The 20,929-nt window shown below is 40.9% G+C and overlaps 1 protein-coding gene across 1 annotated transcript in view; it reads right to left on the bottom strand.

The window, feature by feature from the left end:
• nin (ninein (GSK3B interacting protein)) overlaps window positions 1-18,942 on the bottom strand; it is a 22,069-nt gene extending 3,127 nt beyond the window's left edge. The window contains exons 1-26 of the mRNA XM_013911711.1: window positions 18,646-18,942; window positions 16,022-16,234; window positions 14,561-14,654; window positions 13,869-14,041; window positions 12,095-12,140; window positions 11,797-11,972; window positions 10,214-10,360; window positions 9,882-10,049; window positions 9,594-9,730; window positions 9,244-9,384; window positions 8,233-8,407; window positions 7,975-8,085; window positions 7,699-7,788; window positions 7,473-7,608; window positions 6,487-6,608; window positions 5,134-6,248; window positions 2,554-4,887; window positions 2,152-2,250; window positions 1,978-2,047; window positions 1,686-1,853; window positions 1,482-1,598; window positions 1,074-1,187; window positions 730-876; window positions 468-647; window positions 222-356; window positions 33-134 (exon numbers count right to left, since the gene is read on the bottom strand). Of these exons, the coding sequence (XP_013767165.1) occupies window positions 33-134; window positions 222-356; window positions 468-647; window positions 730-876; window positions 1,074-1,187; window positions 1,482-1,598; window positions 1,686-1,853; window positions 1,978-2,047; window positions 2,152-2,250; window positions 2,554-4,887; window positions 5,134-6,248; window positions 6,487-6,608; window positions 7,473-7,608; window positions 7,699-7,788; window positions 7,975-8,085; window positions 8,233-8,407; window positions 9,244-9,384; window positions 9,594-9,730; window positions 9,882-10,049; window positions 10,214-10,360; window positions 11,797-11,972; window positions 12,095-12,140; window positions 13,869-14,041; window positions 14,561-14,654; window positions 16,022-16,213 (6,489 nt within the window). The 5' untranslated portion in view covers window positions 16,214-16,234; window positions 18,646-18,942. The remainder of the gene's footprint in view (window positions 1-32; window positions 135-221; window positions 357-467; window positions 648-729; window positions 877-1,073; window positions 1,188-1,481; window positions 1,599-1,685; window positions 1,854-1,977; window positions 2,048-2,151; window positions 2,251-2,553; window positions 4,888-5,133; window positions 6,249-6,486; window positions 6,609-7,472; window positions 7,609-7,698; window positions 7,789-7,974; window positions 8,086-8,232; window positions 8,408-9,243; window positions 9,385-9,593; window positions 9,731-9,881; window positions 10,050-10,213; window positions 10,361-11,796; window positions 11,973-12,094; window positions 12,141-13,868; window positions 14,042-14,560; window positions 14,655-16,021; window positions 16,235-18,645) is intronic.
• Window positions 18,943-20,929: the final 1,987 nt, after the last annotated feature.

Genomic DNA, 20,929 nt, shown 5'->3' with positions numbered 1-20,929 from the left:
AAAAAAAAAAAAAAAAAAAAAAGCTGGAGTACCTCGAGCAGCTGTGTTGTTAGTCGAGCCAGCTGAGCCTTGAGCGCCTCGTTTTCTTGCTGAAGGCTCTCCAGCTCAGTGCGTCTTTGTCCACCTTCACAGCCCTGAATGAAAAGCACATGTAGTGAGAATTTGAGGATTTTATATAATCGGAACATTCTTTGGTTATAGTCAGCAGCATGCATGCACACCATGGTAAGCTCCCTTTGTGCTTCAAGCTCCTTTTTAAGAGAGAAGTTTTCCTGTTCCAAGGCCTTCATCAGAGAGGACGGACTCTGATGTTTGTGCTGCTTCAGGGAGAGTATGGTAGCATCAAGCTGACGGACCTGCAAACACAGAAAAGAAAACTCACATAACAGAGAAAAAAAGAAAAAAAGAAAAAAAAAGGAAGAAGCAGCTTTTAAAAGCCTGCCATTTTTCTGTGGTGCTCAGCTCACTTTTTCTCTGGACTGGGTGAGGTCTCCTTTGATGCTGCACACTTCTGCTTGAAGTCTCTCGTTTTCTTGCCTCAGTAGCTGCTGCTCCTGCTCCATCAGCCGAGACATCTCATCTCTGTACAGCTTCTTGCTGTGATTCTGCAGACCGCTTGAGTGCAGGGCCATCTCCAAAATACGGTTCTGAGATTAACAAGGGCAAAAGGTCAGTCTGTTCTGCCCTCAGCTTGTCTTTTACCTTACTATAGAGAAACAAAAACCTCACTTTATCTACAGCATTCTGCAGCTGTTTGTGTAGCAATGCAACTTCATGTTTTAGAGAATCCCTCTCTTGTTGCGAGACACGAAGGTCCGACTTCAGACGAGTACTTTGATGGTTGACAGTCTGAAGATTTTCTTCCATAGTCTTGACCTTGAGTGGAAAGAAGCATATTAGTGCTAATTAATGCACCAAGTTAGAGTCCTTTGTGTGCTTTGCTAGAAATCTCTATAAATTCTATTAAAATGCTGTGAAATAAGCCCACTATACCCCAACTATTTAAAAATTACCAAACGATTTGTCATCTATCTGGTGACCGAGCGAGATCCTTTAGGCTACAGCAGCCTTACCTTCTCTTGAGCTTTGGCTAGCTGGTTGCGCAGCCCTACAGTCTCCTTATCCACACTCTTCCGCTCCTCTACGAGGTGGCTGAGGTGACTCTCCATTGTGCCCGCCGCGATTGCCTGACAACAAAAGACACCTACAGGTGTAAGGAAGCAATCTTTTGCATAACTTTAATGGTAAGGGCAGATAACACCCAAAGATCTCAGCAGATCACAGCTGGCTTAAGGCTAGAAATGACTTAGTTTGTATTTTTTCCTGCATCTTAATCATTGCAGGTATTCAGAGATGGGGATGAGCTTGGGTCATTTAATTCTAAGAAGGGGTGGTGTTAGGAAGTTCTTAATATTGTGTCTGTGTTATATTATGGTGGAGTTGGATGTGAAGTGTTTTGGTGCCCATAATCTAATGCTCACCTTCTCTCTGAGGTTAGAGAGCTTCTGTGACAGCTGGATATTCCTCTCCTCCAGCTGTGCAGTGTCCTCCAGAGCTTTGGTCAACTCTGCCTCCAGAGCAGACACACAAGCTGCCAGCTAACACAAAACAGCCACCAATTAACTACCCGCTACCACCGCCACCACACCGTGGCGACTATCAGCTGGTCATTAAACGCCGTTTACCTTGTTTTTCTCTTCAGCAGAAGCAGCTTCCCTCCTCTCATTTTCCTTTATCAATTCTGCCAGCTGCTGTCGTAGACTCTCCGTACCGGCAGTATTTTGGGCATTTTTCTCTGACAGCATCCCATTCGCATCCTCCAGCTGCTGACTCTGCAAACGCAGCTCTGCAATCTGTGGAGATTCATGTTTTTAAGTAAATATCTTGGTCCAAATAAATCGAATCCAGTGTTTAAGGACAAATTGGTTTCTTTTGTATATTTAAAACTTTTTTATATTTATTTTTGCACGACATTACCTGTTTTTGGAAATTCTGTGATGCTTTTTGAGCTGCTAGCTTCTCTTTCTTCAGGTGCTCCCATGTTTGTCTGTAATTAAGCGTGAGAAGAAAATGTGATTATGCATAAAACAAACTAACAAAAAAAAACCCTACTGTGGTGGTTAGCCGCAAACTATATTTGGTGCTTCTTACGTCAACTCTTGCTGGACTTCCTTTAAGTCCTCTTCTTTCAATGCAGAGATCTTTTGCCTGAGGATGACGTTTTCTTCAGCAAGACGACTGGCTTCAGATCTGGAGACAAAAAGTCAGAAAAATAAATTCAGTGAAACTGCAGGAATCCATCACACACGATGCATGTTGAGTACATATGAGAATCACTAAACGGACTGCAGCACACCGATTATAAACAACTCTACAGTTTACACACACTAAACAACTTCTTGCTTCTCCGCTGATGACCTACGGGGACAAAAACTGTCAGGCTCTGCTACAGAGGGTTTAGAAGCTCAGTCGCAGCTAGAACTTCACAGCACTAAAGGATGGTGGTAACACCGGCCACAGAAGACAAAGGGATCCTAGTTTTCTCCATGTTACCTATGAGCCTGCGTCACTTCGTTTAATGTCTGTGACTTGTCTTGTAGCTCTGTGATGGTTCGGTGAAGTTGCGTGTTCTGCTTCTCCAACGCCTTACAGCAGTCTTCAAGATCAGTCACTGCATCAACATTCGGCTCCAGTTTCCTATCTAAATCCAGAAAAGCCTCCACTGAGGGGCTCTCCAGTCGTTCAGCATCTAGGCCAAAGGCTGAAAGAATCCCATCCTGCCTTTCTAATTCGCTGAACAGCTCAGACAGTTTAGTGTTTTCTTCTCTCATCCTGTTGATCTCATCCACAAGTGAAATTTGCTGCTCTTTGAAACTGTGGAAAATATTGATCCTGCTCTCAAGGCTCCACACCCTTCTCTCAAGTTCACCATTTTGCTCCTTCAGTTTGGCATTTTCACACATGCAATCTTCATACCTAATCTGAAGATCTGTCATTTTCAAGGCCTTCATCTCCAGCTCTTTGACATGCTCCATTAACAGCAACATTCTAACTTTGAGGCTGTAGTTTTCCTCTAACACCTGGTGCCCAGCCTTGATCTTTTCATTGTTATGAGCCAGCAGGTTCTCTAGTATTTCAGTCTTCTGCTGAAGCAAAGAAATCTTCTCATGCAGGAGAATGTTCTCCTCTGTGGTCGTATTATAGAAAGCCTGTAGTTTCAGCAAAGGCTGCCGCTCACAATCAGAGTCTTGATCCACACATTCATGTCCACATTTAACGTTTCCCCCCTTTAGTTCTGCGAGTAAATGTTCACAGTCTGAATCCAGGGAGTTATTCAGTAAACAGTTAACCTCAGCATCCTCCAGACACTGTTCACCAGGGTAACCTGTTTCCTCCAGCGTTGAGAACACAACCACAGTCTCATGATGCTTCTGATCTTCCTGGGAATAGCTTTCAAACCCCACTGCTGCTACATCTTGATTATTGTTCTCTTTACATAATTCAAGAGTTGCTTTGTTCTCACCATCTTCAAAGGCCTCAAGTGATGAGACAGGCCCACATTTCATCTCTGGGAAAACTGCTTCATTTGGGTTTCCTGTGGATTCGGACTCAGGGTGATCAGAAGGTGCCAACTCACAGCCTGCGTGATAAAGTTCAGCTTGCTCGGGGAAATCAGTAACATAAATATCATCACCACATCCCTGAAACCCATCAGCATTTGCAGGACACAATTCAAGAGTCTCTTTTATATCTTCTTGCACGATATTTTGTCTGAGTTCTTGGTTTTCACTAGCACCCATTAACTCTCCGTCTCCCCGAATGTCACTGGTAGCAGAGCCATCTTCATTGTTTGCGTCAAAAACATCCACGTTTTCAGTGGCTTCCTCTCCTGCATACAGAGTCCCCGTTAGGGTCTCTTCATCGCTATCTTGTTCATCCAGAATTTCAGGTGTTTCTTCACCAAATAAAGTAACGCATTCTCTGTTGTGTAGCATCTCCTCCATTAATGTGTTCATCCCCTTCAATTCCTTCATCTCTTTGTCTTCCACTTTTTCCACAGAAGATGAAAGCTGTTGGACTTCCATCTCCAGCTCTTTAACTCTTACTTTAAAATCTTCTGCCTTAATCTCAACTGCATCTTTTAACTTTTGCTCAAGAATCGACACACTTTCCTGTAGCTCACGCCTGTCAAGCTCAAAGTCCACTGCGGCCCGCTTAAGAAGCATCTCCAGCTCTTCGATCTTCATCTTTAAATCATCGCGCTCATTTAAAAGTTCAATCCTCTCTGCTGTCTGCCTTTCTGAAATACAAAGCATCTCATTGTACTTTGACTCAAGTTCTGAATTACTACTCAGAAGTTCTTCCCTCTCCTGTTTAAAATCATCGACTGTTTCATTCAACAGGAGCTCTGTCTGAACAAGAAGATCATGTTTGGTTTTCAGGCTTTCCTGAAGCCTGTTATGGAGATCATTCAGCTGCTTGCTGAGCTCTATTTCTTTGGTCTGAGCCTTGCTAATCAAGTCATCGAGCTCATGTTGCAGCTGCTTTTTCTCATTCATTAGTGCTTCCATTTGCTCTTCGTGAACACTTTCTAGCTCCCCTCTTTCTTTTGTCCACTCCTGATTTAATCTCTGTCTTTCCCCCTCCGCTGCCTCCTCCATCATTTTTCTTTGTTCCTCTGCTCTCTCGAGAGCCTTCTGCATCTCTGCTTCCCATTCGAGCTTCTGCTTGGCGTGGCTTTCAGAAAGAGCCTCCAGCTCTCTTTGGTAGTGCTGTTCAAGTTTCAAAACATCAGCCTGAAAACGCTGTGCAACAAATTCCTGATCACAGGAGAAACGATCTTCCACTTCTTTGATTCTCAGGTTGAAACTGATCTCGATGTCCTTCCTGCACATGGTTATTCAAGAGCGGTTACAGAAGCAGTTTGGAAAGTATTACATTATAATTGCTGGCAATCCTCAACACAGGAGGCTTTAAAAAAATAGCTTAGACACCTTATCTCTTAGCAGAATCATGTTCGATTGTTTGGTGTTACATTAGAGGATTAACACTACTTTCATGTGATGTTAGCTTGAGATTAAGGCTGAAGAATACATTTTGATAAATTTAATTAGGTAAAATGTTGTTTCTTACCTCTCCTGGGCGATGTCATCTCGTAGTTTGTCTAACATGGCGCTGAGTGTGTCCCTTTCCTCTATATGCTTGACACTCAGCTCCTTCACGGCTTCTCGATGGCTCTCCTCTAGACGCGCCTTCTCCTCTGCCATCAAACTTTCCAGTCTTTTCTCCACCTTCTCCCTCTCCGTCTCAAACTTCTCCCTCTCCTCATTTATCCTATCCTGGATCATCCCTTCATAATCCTCCTCCAGTTGGAGTCTCTCCCTCTCCCACTTCTCCTTCAGCTTTTTCTCCCTCTGCTCAAACTTCTCCTGTAGCTGCGACCTCTCGAGTATTTTTTCGAGCAGCGCCGCCTCGTGATGCTCCTGAAGCTGAGCTCGTTCCCTCTCCCACTGCTCCCTCAGACTGTTCTCCTTCTCTTCTTGCTCCTTGACGAGTCTCAGCATCTCTTCCTCCAGCAGCATCTGTAAAGACTCGCCGTTCTGCTGATCCAGCTGAGCCCTCTCTTTCTGCCACTCCTCTGTCAGCGTCTCCACCAATTCCTCACGCTCTTCCTCAAATTTCAATTTTACCTCCTCTAGTTTATCACTTAGTTTCTCCTCATGGCTTTCTAGTAACAATTTCTTCTTGCTTTCCCAATCATCTAATAATCTCTTCTCCAAATCAGCCTTTTCCTCCTGTAATTCCTTTCTCTCCTCTGCTAGTCTGGTTTCAAACAGCTCTGCATGCTCATCCTTTAGTTTCTTGAGCTCTGTGGCATGTTGAGTCCTCAGCTTCTCAATCTCAAGACTTTCATCGGTCTCTGTCTGTTGAACTCTTAGGGTCTTCAGCTGCTCTTCCAGGTCTGCAGTGCGAGTCTGGGCCTCCAGGAGCTGGTTTCTTAGTTTTACCAACTCCTCTTCTTGGAGGTTCTTAAGCTCTTCCCTTTCCTCTGTCTGTTTCTCCTCCAGTAAACTCCTCTCCAACTCTACCTCCTCCAGCTGGCTCTGCAGCTCCTGTGCATGGCTCTGAATGTTGACCATCTCATCTCTTAAAGCCTGAACCTCCTGCTGGTGGAGGTTCGCCAAGGAAGCTTTCTGGTCTTCATGGTTCAGCCTTTGTTTTTCCACCATGTTGTTAAATTCATTCATCTGTATGGATAAAAGATTTATATAAACCTTGTAGTTAATTTCTGAATAATAGTCACATATTCCCTTTCCCCATATTTTAGATTTAATAATCATTTTTATTTATTTATTAAAGCACTTGGGAGTGGAGATGCAGAGGACCCTGCAGAGGTCTCACCTCCTCGTTTCTTTCCAATTCTAAAACTTCTCATTTTCTTCAGCAGATTTACACATTAAAAACTGGTGGTGCTAGCAGACTAACCTTGATTTCCAGCTGGTTTCGCAATTCCTCGATTTCACGCAGGTGCTGCTCCTTCAGCTGCTCCAGCATCATCTCTGCTTCTAGGCTCATACTGAAAGGCTGAACCTCCTCTGAACCGAGACCTGTGAGAAGTCAAGTTAGAAGTGAGGGGTTGGTTGATATTTGACAAAGGTTAAAAAAAACAAAGCAGGACAACACAAATAATAAAACACCAATAAATAACCTCTAAATAACCAGTGCAAACAGAGTGAGTCAGTCAGTTATCACTGCATTAATTTATCAGTGCATTTAAGTGTTCAGGACCCAGTTAGTCTTTAGAAGTAGATAGTCTCTGAAGCTATAGCTGTGTACTTTGGGTGATCTGTATCGCCTGCCTGAGGGCAACAGTCCAAACAAACTGTGAGCGTGGTGAAAGCAGTCCCTGATGTTTTGTGCTCTTTTAAAGTAGCGTGCAATGTCCTCCAAGGATGGCAGCTGGCAACCAGTGTCTTTTTTTTTATTCTTTGCTGTTTGTACCACTCCTTGCAGCACCCTTTTGACTGCTACAGAGCAGCCAGCATCCCACACCTATGTGTGTTTAGTTGCTGCTCAATGTTGTTTTCCTAAGTAGTCTCTGATGTGCCTTTTTCCCCTGTTCCAGTACTGTTGTCTGACCAGGAAAGGTTCAATGATAGGGGGAAACCCAATTCAAATGACCTTACACACGCTACACACTTCCTACTAATGCAGAATGAGACTGAGTCAAGCCTTTTCCTGTAGTCCATTATTAGCTCTTTGGTTTAAGTAATGTTCAAAACCAGGTTGTTTACTGACAGTTGCTGTAACTCACCTCTGCATGCTGACTCATCGTCACCTGATATCAGGCCAACAGCAATTGTGTCACCAGTGAATTTAATAATACTGTTGCACGATAGGTCATGTATGCAGTTGGTCCTCTTTAATGATTTTGAGCACTATTTTACTGCAATGTTACACTATAGGCTTACCTGGGTCAGACTCCATTCCAGGGCTTTTACTCTCCAGCTCCTCAGAGAGAGGTTTCTGACAAGACTGATGAGTTCTGCCGAGGCTGTGGAACTCCCGCAGCTCTGACTGCAGCTCATCGATACGATCTTGTAATTCCTACGGAATAAGAGTACTTAACGTTAAACATCTGTCACGTCAGCACATTTTACACGCTCCTGTGTGGAAAAAACAGTCTCTCGTATTTACCCTGCACTGAGCTTCATAGCCGCTGCGTAGCTGTTTAATGCGCTCCTCTTGGAGGAGGAAGTCTGCACTGTTAGGGTCCAGATCACCAAACTAAAATAAGAAAAGATCATATACTAATTATCATGCTAGCACAGACAGATATTTAAAAACCAAAACAAATAACAATAACAAAAAACAACGACAAACAAACAAACATGAAACTCAAATTGCAAGCAAAAAAGGTGAAAGTCAATATTATGAAAATCCATTATATAGCATCTTAAAATGTGTCTGCACCTTATCTTTCATAATGTTGTCCAAACTTGTCTGGAGTTTAGTAATTTGGTTTTGAGCATCAACTAGTTTTTCATTGCAGTCCAGTAACTCCATCTCCAGACGTCTGTTCTCCTGAAAATGAACAACATCATGATTCTTATATTTTCAAATTATTTTTTGGGGATAAAGAACATAGTGTACATTAGAAACACTGACATATTCCATGCTTAACAAAATAAAAAAACAAATAAACTTGCACACCATGAATTATTCGGTTACCTTCACCGAGATGGAGAGGTGGTCTCGGATGAAAGATTCATCCTCCCTGATCTTCTCGATCTCTGCTTCCAGCTCGTCACGCTGCAGGAAAGCCTGTTGCTGAATCTGCTCCATCTCCCTCATCAGCTCAGATTTTACTGCCGCTAGCTTCTCTTTGTGGTCCTGCTCAAGCTTCCTGCAGATGATCATCCACAGCAGAAAAACTCAACACTTAATATACATTACTTAACAAATTTATTGAATCACCTGTCATAAAAAAAAGCAATAAAGTACAAATATTTTAGAAATCTGTCAAAAAAACAAAACAAACCTAAAACAAACCTAAAAAAATAAAAAAATAAATAAATATTGTAAGTCACTGAACTCTAACTGAATTCACATTTTTAAACTCAAATTTGAGCTGGCACACCAAACTTTGAGAGATCAGATATTATTTAAGCAGAACCATTAAAGAGGATTTTTCTGTTCAGGAAAGTAAGTAAATTTGGCATCTTAAACACAAAAATATTAACGTGCGTTACCATTTTTGTAAAACACAATTTTAAAAGTCATGGATAAAAACAATAACAATACTTTACTTGTAAAAATGTCATTTCAATTAAAGAGCTTGTTTGGGAAATTAACCATTATAAATACAAAAAAATATTTTTTAATTATCTATACTGTTACGGTAATTTAGGGCAGCTGTGGCACATTGTGTTTTGGTCTAGTACACTGCAAGTAGATTTAATATTTGCTCTCAACTTTTCTTCACAAACACTTAGAGTAAACAAAATTTCTTAGTTAAAGTAAAGCAAGCTAAACAGGCTCAACTGCAGTTTATCAATGAATGAAATTCATTCAGATAACAGATGTAATAAATTAAAACCTGAGGAATGAGGTTTTAATTTAATAAAAGTTAAACATGACAAATGTGTTTCCAAACCTTCCGTTTAGTCAGTCACTGGACTTTATAAAATTTAATAAAAAGCATCTCAAAAGACGTGTGGTGCGACTGGAATGATAAATTACCTGAGATTGAGGTTATTCATGTGCTCAATTGCAGAGTGATGCTCATCCACCTCATTGGCAAGCTGCGTTTTCTGCTTCTCTGCTTTTTCCAGATCAGATCGGATTTTCTCTTTCTCTCTGAGCTCTCTGTCTACACGCTCTCTGAGATCAGAAAAACCAACAGGAACAATAATTGTGCACGAGTTACACGGCACGATAAACAAAAACAACAATCCTGCTGTTTTTAAAAAAAGATTTGATTTCAATTTCAACACTATCAGCTTTAAGTAGTTCACAATCCAGTTAATCATGGATCAACAGATTGTATTAAGATCTGTATGAGCTGTATTATGATGATGACTCATACTCACAGGAGATATCTGATCTCAGCTTTGAAGCTCGCCAGTGCCGCTTGGTGAATCCCATTCTTAGTAACGAGTAGCTCATTTTCAAGTGCCATGGTGAGATCACCAAGACTCAGTTTTCCATCTAGCTCAAAGTTCAAAGCCTGCAAAAAAGTTTTCCAATTAAAATCCCCATTTTAAATACATTCCAATTATATTTTGAAGATGAATTCAAAGTCAACAATTTTGTGAAACACTGTTTGTTTCACCATAAATAAACTAAGAAGAGTAAGAAGTGTAACTTCAGTAATGTACCTGCAGGATATCAGTGCTGTTTTCTATTCCGTCTTCTATCCAGGCATCCAGGATGTACTCCACAGGAGTGTAACCGGTGCCATCATCAAGAGAGGAGAACAGACGCATGCCAATGGTGCTGGTTAAAGAAGAGGGCGTAGCTATCCTCCGTCCCCCCTCATCAAAAGGCTGTAGGTAGAAGAAAAACTTTTTTTTTTTATACATCCTAGCAGAGAAAATACAAAATACTACAGAGATTGAGCCTTTTCTGAATTTCAAAAAGCATCAAACACAACCCTGAAATTAGCCCCAAGTCTCCTAACCTGGTGAAGCTCAAACCACAAATAGCATACCTGAGTGGAGTGATGCCGTTTAAGCTGCCTGTAGGGTGTTGAGGCTGATGGAGTGGGGGGTTTGTTGTGGTTTGCAACCCTGGATACAAACTCCTGAACAGTCATCATTCCATCGGCAGACAGGCTTAGGAGCGCATCTCCATTCACCTGATATATATATTTAAAAAGAAAAAAAATGAAAACGCAAGATTTTTTTATTAATACCTTTATACTGCATTTTACTTGAGTAAAACCAAATAAAATGCAACCATCTTTATGTTATCAGAGAATGGTCGGAAAAAAGAAGACGTATCCAGTGTAGAAATATGCTGGGTAGAAAAGAACTTGTTGATGGCAGAGCTCAGAGGAGAATGGCCAGACCGCTTTAAACTCATAAGAAGGCAACATTACCTCAGTCATTACAACCAGGGTATGCAGAAGAGCATCTCTGAATAAAACACGTCAAACCTTGAAGGACATGACCACACCTGGTGCCCCTACTGTTAGCTAAGGTCAGGAAACTGAAGCTACTTTCAGATGGGCTCACAAAAATTAGACAGTAGAAGACTGGAAAAACATGGTTGGATGGTAGAATCAAAATTTGGCACAAGCAGCTGTAGAGCATGGATCCGTCCTGCCTTGTATGAACCTTTCAGGCTGGTGGTTGTGTAATGGGGGAGATTATCTTTGCACACACCAAGCCTCTTAGTACCAACTAATCATTATTTAAACACCACAGAGTATTGTTGCTGACCATGTCCATAACTTTTTGACCAGAGTTTACCATCTTCTGATGGCTGCTTCCAGCGGGATAACGAGCAATGTTACAAAGCTCAAATCCTCTCGCACTGGTTTATTGAAAATGAGTTCACTGTACTCAAGTGGTCTCCAAACTCATTCAGTCTCAATCATATAGAGCATCTTTGTGCAGCTGACAAATTTTAAGCAACTGTGTGATGCCATCATGCCAACCTGAACCAAAATCTCTGAAGAATGCAGCACTTTGTTGAATCTTTGCCACGACATATATAAAGACCAAAGCGAATTCAAACCGGTGTAAGCAGTTAGTTTATATGTAGAAGTGCAGTAATTAGTTAATGAAAAGACAAAAAATTTACTAACAACTTTAGATGATAAAGTAATAATCTCTAATAAATCATGAAATTTGTGTCTGTTGATCCTCTTCCTTTAAGATTTACTGCTGGGAACATGATTAAGTATTGTGCCAGAGGTTGCTTAGATGAGGGACAATCTAAATTCTGGGGATCTTTTCCGTGTTGCAAGGCCATCAAATCAGCAGACAATATCATGCCTTTTACTAGGAAAAAAACCCAAAACATTATCAAAGGCTCTTAAGTTATTTAGAAGTTTTGAAGGACCTTTTCATATCAGTAAAAAAAAAAAAAAAGTAAAAGTCTGAGGAAGATAAAAAAAAAAAAAAAAAAAAAAAAAAAGGTTTTTGTTTTGTTAACCATTATAAGTGCCCTCAGAAAAGGAGGGGGAAAAAAACAACAACAAAGAATAAAGAAAAAAAGACCACGGCAGATATGGTTATTTTAAATCATGGGTAATTTCAAATCTTTGCATTTTTCCCTTTAACATACCTCCAGACCCAAATGCTCACAGAGAGCAAGCAGTTCACTGTGACCAGCACATCCGTCCCATTGTATTTCCATCTCCTCGCAGGCTTCACGCAGCCTCTCCTCTAAATGAGCTGATAGGGGAACAATGGATCCCCGAGGCGTGTTCGGCTCATCCGGGTTCCAGAGATGCATCTGACCTGCACACAAGACAAAAGTTAGATCATGCATCAAAAAAAACAAAAAACAAAAACAACAAAACCAAACAAAGCTATGTCCTGTATGAAGTAAAATGTCTAAAATTAATCTGAATATAACGTACCTTCTGCCTCATATTCCTCTGTGCTTGATTCGTGAGCATTCCAGCGCTGAAACAAAAACATATAAAAGATAAAATAAGCTATAATCAGTTCCGTTTGGAATCAGTTAACCATTAAAATATCTACTGAGAACAATTGTCCCAACCCCCCTCTGATTTTCTCACGAGACAATCAGCTGAGAGTGTGTGTGTGTGAGTGTGTGTGTGTGTTTAAGCGTGGTTTTAAATCAGACAAGTTTGAGTCTGAATGCAGGGGGGGGGGGCTGCAAAAAACACACATACACAGGACCTTTTGTAATAGCACGGGCCCTGACGGGGGAGGTCTGAAGGACTGATTTCGGCAATAGAAGAATAGCATAGCATAGAAATCAAGCAAATAAATCAAATAACCTCAACCATCTGCAATTTCGTGAAGGTATTTACTCAAAATTATTAAAATTATTGGGGGTTATTCCTGACAACTAGCCTCACAAAAAAGGTTTTAAATGATTTTCAATTCGAAAAAAATAAATAAAAATAATTTCCTTGTGAAGAAATATTGAAGACCTTAATCGCTGATCTCCAACTCCGAACCCAGAATTCCCACCTATTGTTTGGGAAACCAGCAGTGAGGGAATGAAGAGCAGATGGGATTCTGCAAGTGGCGTTTTGATACATGAAGTGTGGGCATCCAGGAGGGAAGGGGTAGCGGAGCTCATTGTTTCCCTGACACAGGCCTACAATCTCCTCCCCAAGCAGCGGGCCTGCAGTCTCTGAGGCAGAGCCCCCTGACCCAGCCCCATCTGCTGGTCCCCAGGCCGGATACTTTCAGCATTGTTGCAGCATATTCAATGCCAAGATGTGCTTCAGTTTCAGCATCTCCAATAGTGTTTGCTTTTGCGCTGCTTGGCATCTCTGGGTGGAGTCAGAGACAATAAACAGAATACTAACATCTCCATCCAAGCTTAAACTTACCACCATTGCACTGGTGAACACTTGGAGGAGTTTCTTTTACTGCAGCCCAGCTTTGCAAAGTTCTGCACAAGTAACTGAATACTAAAGGCATTATTTTCATAAAGATTTGTCAGAAGGTTCAATAAACACTCAGTCATGTGAATTTTCTGGCAATTATTTCATAGTTCAGGCTTTACAGGGTTAAACAACCTGCTAATTGACTATGTATCGTCGTTCGGAGCGGATTTAAAGTAAGCTACTAATAACTGAAAATCTCTGCTGTATGCTATTTGTGAGAAAGGACTGCGTGTGGAAACATGTCAGAAGTGAGTCTGATTAACCAAGAAACAGATCTAGAAGATCAGAGTAACCACACACCCACACCGTTCAATTGTTCACGGACATAAATGACCTGATAATAAAAACTGTGACAAGTCTCATGTCCCTTTCCTTTTCAGCATGTGCCAAAAACACAGGATGTACATTTTTAAAACCTCTTATTCTTAAACCTCTGCATAGCCGCCAGCACATAAATCGTCTGATGGAGTCTGACGTTACACAAAGGCTGTGGTTAGGTGTTAATTACTCAAGGCTTATCAAACACTAATTATCCTCACAATGTTATTTACAGACAGTACTAATTTGTTATGCAACTAATAGGACCTTGTGAATCTTGTGTTGGAACACTTATATTACACTACAGGATCTGCCCTGCATGCCGCTAAGCTGATTAGCTAAGAATAACGCCTGAATGCCGGCCCGTGGCTGCAGGGAATCACGCAAGGACAGGAAGCGATAAGGATGGCACTCGAGATGAAAAAACCGATCGGTCTCAGCCTTTTACCTCACGTTTCCTGGGAACAGCTGAGTCATAGTTGTCCTCCAAATCCTCTTCGTCGGCTGGTTTTACGTGTGTGGTTTCAGTCAAGTCTGAAATAGGCTCTATTAACTCTGGTGTGGAACGGCGGCCATAACGTTTACCGGCCTTCACAAACTTTGGTTTGATCTCAGGAGACTCTGAGGAAAAATAACAAGAAAGTGTCAAATAATACGCATAGAGTATTTATTCGCAGTTTAGCACAACAAAAACAGGAAAAAATGTGATGACTAGCATTTAGCTGAGCCTCCAGTATGTACTTCTCCAAATAACTTCTCTAAATCTTGTAACTTTAGGATCTTTTCAAAGCCACATCTGTTTCAGTAAAACAGCCATGAACTAAATGTCAACCTTTAGAGAAATTAACAGGAACTACATAGGTTCAATATACATCATGCTTCACTGACAGGCATAAATATTGACAATGTAGTATTTGCTTTGATGAGGTCCATTCTTTGTGTTGTCATATAACAAGGATCTTACACAATGTAATGATGACAGATCTGTAAAGAAACTGAACTTACATCCAACCTCATCTGTCATCATCTACACAATAAGTAGCATGGTAATAACATAACAAGTCATTTCAAAGACTTGCTTTGGGTCCCGTGGCTGTGCATAGGGGCTTTTCCACTTGTGCACAACCATCAAGACTTTACCTGGTTTTGGCAGGACTTCCTGTTCTTCCTGAGGTGGCTCGATGGATGAAGACAAAACCAGAATAAGAGCATCCTTGAACTGTTCAAAGTCAACCTGCAAATGAATTAAAGAAATACGTCTTACAGAAAGTTCATGAAATTCCTTACAATGGGTGCTATTCTCTGTGGGTGAGGTGGAGTCTGGGTGTCTGTGTGGAGGAGGGTTTGAGCAGGGGCAGCAAGGTCACATTTTAAGAATCAACAGCTGCCAACCCTGAATATGGTGATTTTCTTTGTGCTGCGGAGGCTGACGGCTCCCGGGTTTAGATGGTGTTGGAGGGGAGGGGGATACTTGGGGCTTTTTGACTTGATTGTTGGATGCCGTGAGCAATCATTTAGGCGGCCCCTCTGCTAACATTTACCCCGTCCACTAACACCCACACCTGCCAGACAATAGCCACCCGTCTGTCTACACGCTTACATACAAACATACATCCATGCCAGCATGTGGAGTTAAGCTGTTTGGATACGTCTCATCTTTATTTATGGGTTGAACTATCAGAACCACTGTCCTTAATTTTTTTTTTAATACATTTCCAAACGGCCCCTCTCTCAAATAAAAGTGTGTGTGATTTGTCTTGACACCTGGGTTGGAGCTGACCAGGGGTTGGTATCTTAAGCAAACAATGAAATGGCAAATAAATATGAAAAATCCTGGCGTGCACAAGAAAAGGGGCACAACTAATACCTGTTCTACCTCATGGCTGTAGCTCAGGAGGTGAACCAAATATCACAATGTGTGTAAATGGTAGATAGAAAGCACTTACATTTTACTAATCTTGTAAATCCATATTTTAGTCACAACAGAACATACTGAAATATTATTACTATTTAATGACAAATACTGGCTTTTAAATTTCAAAATCAGCTACATGTCTCTGAAAAAAAAAGTTGCCAAAGGCTGACAAAGGAAGCGTTATGAAAAATAAATAGTTGGAGAAACTAATTAGGTTATTTGGTAACAGGTCACATAACATAACATATAAAAACAAGACCATCTTAGAGGGAGAAGCAGAGTTTCTCAGAAGTAAAGCTGGGCAGAGGTTTACCAATACACAAAAAAACTGCATCTACAAAATTGTTATAATATTGTTCCCAAATCCAAAATTGGAAAAACGTTGAATATCTCATAGTCTACAGCATGTAGTATCATCAAAAAACTCAAAAGACTCAGAGAATATGAAAAATAACTGTGTGCACATGGAACAGGCCAAAAATCATTACACAGCATGAAATTGGGATTGTAGCATATATTCAACACTAGTAATAGAAATGAATATTGCTGCATAAACAACAGCTTTTTAAAAAAGGGGGTGTGTGTCTCATTTCCAACCAGGTAATGTATAATTTCAGACTTCACATTAGCAGTATGACGATTGTTTATGATGAAACGGTTGCTTAGCAGCAGTGGAATAAACTCACCCTGGCAGTGAGGCGGTCCTGGCTCTGGAGCAGAGTCTGGAGAAGAGCTGGAGCGGTATCATTAAGGTGCAGCGACTGACAGAGGTCGGAGAGCTCCTCTGGGCACAGAGAGCCACAGCCGCTAGTGTCAAAGCTGTTAAAAACTTCTTTCAGCCGCTCCTCGTACTGGTCCTGCTCATGCCCGTCATCCATCCCACAGGACAGCACCCTGCCCTAAAGAAAGAGTGAAAGAGATGTCATACTTTCCATTACAACTATTGGGCCTCTCGAGGATGATATGCCAGACAATAGCAGACAAGATGAAGGCAAGACATTAAAGTACCTTGACAGGGTTTACATATTCAGTCACAGTGCTAACAGATACTCACAAACAGGATGGCTTCATCAATCTCAGCAGCATCTGTTCTTACCAACAACTTCATCTGAGAGCACTGCCCTGCAACTGAGCTTTCAACGCACTGCTCCAGCCTCATTTGCAGTGGAGGCTTTAGGTAATCCAATTACAATGATTAGACAAACGGATAAACTGATAGACACGAAGATATCCAACAACAACCATGACTTTCTTTTAATTCATTAAATAAATAAAAATGAATCTTAATTTATTTCACTTTGATCACCAAATAATTTGTTTTTTAAATATCTGTAAGTATTTAGATTATATGCTATTGAAACAGCTTATCAAGAAAACAATGAATACACAGTGGCACCAAGCCAAGTGGACAGAGCAGCCAGGGACTAATTGAGAAAGTTAGACCAGAGCAGTGTGCCAGCATTTCCAGACTGGCAGATTCAGTTACACATGGACCACGTTTTTGTGTCAATTGGGTTGCATCATTTCTCTAATTGAAAAACAACAGAAGCAAATGGACAGAGAGCAGCGCCTCAAAACACAAGTCTGGAGTTCAAGTCAGCTGTAAGCCACATTTCCCTGAAGTAATGATAGCAATGCAGACAATCAACCTTGGCGAATTAACTACAAGGCTAATATTTTAATGTGGGATTGAAGTAAGAGAAGAAGCTGACATTGGTCCAAAGCAAAAAGACAGAGTCTTACTAACTTAAGCAATGACATAACTTCCAGACACAACAGCCGAGATCAGCCACATGAAGCTTACCAAAAGTGATGCTTAAATTGGGCTGAGCAGAGTTAGAATACATGTTTCTATTTTTATTTACATAAACTCTAATAAGATTTGTCTGTTTGTTACATTTTTTTAATTTGTACTGTCCACTTTTTTCTTGAATTTCAAAAATATGATATTTTTCCACCCTCCTTAGGTGTCTTTATATATTTTATATATTTTGATCACCTAACTTCAGTTTGTCCTAACATAATATATATATTTGTGCATAAGACAAATTCAACATAAAGAACATACCAGTATGTCTAATGAGTTGAAACTCCCCACTCAGGGCTCATCTATACAATAGATATGCTGCCTGACCCTTTGCTCTTCCAGCTGCTCTCAGTGAAATCATCAAGTGCTCGGCCAGGTGTCCCCCCACACTCCAGACCCGGGGTGCCCATTCACTGCACACAATAGGCTGTCCACAAAGGCCAAGTCACTATTCTACATCTGCACATTTGTGCAGCTTATGGCACGCAGGAAAATAATGGTTCAGCAGTATGGCAGCTTACAGAAAACTAATGTTTGGTAAACTTGCAGAGCAACAGGGCGACAAACAGAAAGCAAAAGCAAGCATTGGGCAACTGCTTAGGACTGCTGTATTTTACATGCGTGACTCCTGAACAGATTACTAAACAAAAATCTCTTTGCACATCTTGCTGGCATTGTTGAACTTATTCAGGTTTCTGCAAACAAACTTCTGAGCCAATTATCCAAGCAGCCCTTTACCTCAAGCTTGGCCACAGAGGCTCAAGGTGGCTGTGGGTTGACAGCTGCTGTAGCTTAGGAGTAAAACCAGTTCATATTAGGAGGGGGAAAAAATAGGTTAATCCTAGAACCATCCCAGCATTCACTGGTCATAGTGTCAGTAAAAGATTTTAGCCAGTAAAGACAAAACTTAAAAACCTGATGATTGAACTAGAGATGAAGCAACTACATTTTAATCTGTTTTCTCTGAGGACTTGATATTCTCTCTCTATACAAACCTGTCCAAAGAAACTACATAAAGATAATTCCCATGTTCCCATTTTCTGTAGATCTATGTGAGAAAGTTTAGAAAAAGAATAACTTTGAAAGCCTGCAAACAACCCATCTCAGTCACATTTAAACAACTCTGGGTGAAATGTGAGGGCAATTGTTGGTGATACAAACTGCAAAACTGCATTTTATTTCCATTAGCGCGCTTACTTAACGCCATTTAAATCAAAATGGAAAAAAGTTAGCAGTCAGCTGCTGCTCGTGTATGTTTTGCTTCACTGACTATTCCCTGTCTTCATCTAAGTACAGATTTAAAGTCACTTGTGAGAATAAAATAACTGTAATGCAGTTTAGCTAGCTTCACTAGTCATAAGGAAAGTGATGGGCTATGCTAACCGCGCTAGTTCATTTGGGAACGTGAGGGAACACTTTTTTTAGGATGAAAGACGCTAAGTACCCAGAGCTGGAGAAGAGAAAGAAAGAAACAAAGAAATGTCTGAGAAAAAATAAACTCACCAAAGTGTCGAAACTTTGCGGACAGCTGGCTCCTTCCTCGAGTCAAATTTGCTGATTAAACACACCTCTAAAAAACTTTAAACTACAACATTTCTCCCGCTACAGCGCAGGTAAACCTTCCGCTCCGGCAAGTTTGACGATCAGCTAATTTGTCGATAGCAGCATTTTGTTCCCTAACATTACCGAGAAAGTAGCTGTCAGGGATTTGCTGCTGGCTGCTTTGTGTCCGCGGCTGTATCATCCTCCTCCGGCTTGTAGCGGGTTTTGAAAAGCGGTTGTATGAGGAAGGGGCGGTGACCGACCAAGAAGCTGCAACGCAGTCCTGCCAGCCCCCAGTGGACCAAACTAAAACAGCTCCGAAATCACTACAGTCTTTTAAACTGATAGCTGTGTCTTGTTGTGAATAATGTGTGTTGCAATGCTATCTTTTAGGCAATATTCAAGCACAGAGGGGGGGCTTTTCAAAACTGGATGCAACCATCTTTGGATCAAACAACCTCTATTAGATTAAAGTTGCACAAGACTGGCTTTGTTGAATCTGCACACCCAGCAATACAAATCTAAATGGCCTGCACTTGTATATCTCACACTGGTGATGGCAAGCTACATTGTAGCCACAGCTTCCCCAGTGCACACGGGGTTAGTATCCGGGCCCTCTGACCAGCACCAGTAGGCAAACACGGGGTTAGTATCTTGCCTAAGGATATTTGGCACGCAGCCAGGAGGCAGCCTGGGATCGAACCACCGACCTTCTGATTAGTGGCTAACCTGCTCTGCCACCTGAGCTACAGCTATCTGCCCTTTACTTAAAATACCTCAGAGTGTTTGGCCTATATTCGTTTATATTTAGCTTCCAAGGAGTGAGACTTTGCTCTCTGAAGGGATTTGTGTTTCTTCCTTCATTGGCTACTTTTTCACTTATTTTTGTCCAGTCCTTGTACCTGAACATTTTCAGATGAGTGTATTTTGTTTTTTATTATGCCTCTTAACACTTACCTATGAATTATTCAAACACACAAAGGGCATCTAGCTCAAGAAATGAACCAGTTGTAGCTACTTCTAGCAGCAAGTCCAAAAACGCATCATTTGTTTTTCACAATTCCTTTGGTTTAATCTATGAAAAATGCTAATGATTACACTGTTTGATAGGAACAAAAAAATATTTATGCACCAGTAAGGTCAATTACAAACTTGAAAACTTGCCATATCTCATCGTGCTGCGTGCTGCGTGTTGCGTGCTGTACTGTGTGACTTTAGAGGTTTTGTGGAAACTGGACAAGTGGAGGACAAAAAACGGGCAGACCTTAAAAAAAAACTATCTGCAACAAATCAACGTATTTTATTCCTGTGTGTAAGAAACAGGAATCAATCCGGCAAAGACCTAAAACAGGACCTGAGAGATGCAGCCAGACTTCAGTTGATCCATCTACTGTACTGTACAATGATCCCAAACACACTTTCAATGGAGTAAAAACTTACCTATAAATAAAAATATACAATGGAAGACTATCAGTCATGGAATGGCCTCCCTGGAGCCTGCATCTCAATATTACTGAAGCAGTGTGGGATCATCTTGACAGAGATTGGAACAAAACCCAAACAACTTCCAAAGAAAAACAAATGAATGTCCTTCAAGAGGCCTGGAGAACTATTCCTGAAGACTCTTTAAAGAACTTAGAAAGGTTGTTGCAGAATAAAGGTGCTCATACCAAATATTGACTCTTAAGCTTGTTAGAATTGTTTGCAAATAAATCACTACTGCTTAGCAAAATAAAAAGAAATGAGGGGTCTCTCAATACATTTGCACAGTACTGCATAAGCCATAAGCTACAAGCCAAAGAGCAGTTTCAAAAACCAGAACACGAATCATTCCTGAATATAAGTGTGTCAGTGAAATGCTGTAGTCCACATCCACAGGATAAATGTGAACAGTTTCACTACAACTGCTCTGTACTGATTTCTACTGTTTATAGCATCGGTTCATGGATGACCAGGAGTGAAACTAAGTTTATTGGAAAAACAAGAAAACAGTAGTTTTCTGATACTTTCTTGGCTTTTAATTTATTTGCTAGCAATTTAAAAATGTGTGGGACACTGAATATCAGCTCAACCAGCCCTGACCAGACAAACGCTTCCCCTCCTAGAAAAATCAGTTAAACCCCAGGGGATCTAATATTAGATACAGATTGTTAGTTGTTAGTATGAAGGGATGAATGATTACCTATCACAATGCTCTTACATTCAGTTTTGAGGGTTTTTCTAGTTCTTAACATATAAAGCCAAT

Source organism: Pundamilia nyererei, unplaced genomic scaffold, assembly GCF_000239375.1.
Source record: "Pundamilia nyererei isolate P.nyererei 1_Seehausen unplaced genomic scaffold, PunNye1.0 scaffold00070, whole genome shotgun sequence".
Taxonomy (NCBI): domain Eukaryota; kingdom Metazoa; phylum Chordata; class Actinopteri; order Cichliformes; family Cichlidae; genus Pundamilia; species Pundamilia nyererei.
The sequence above is the reverse complement of the archived record's forward strand: the minus strand, read 5'-3'. Positions and strand labels throughout refer to the sequence as shown.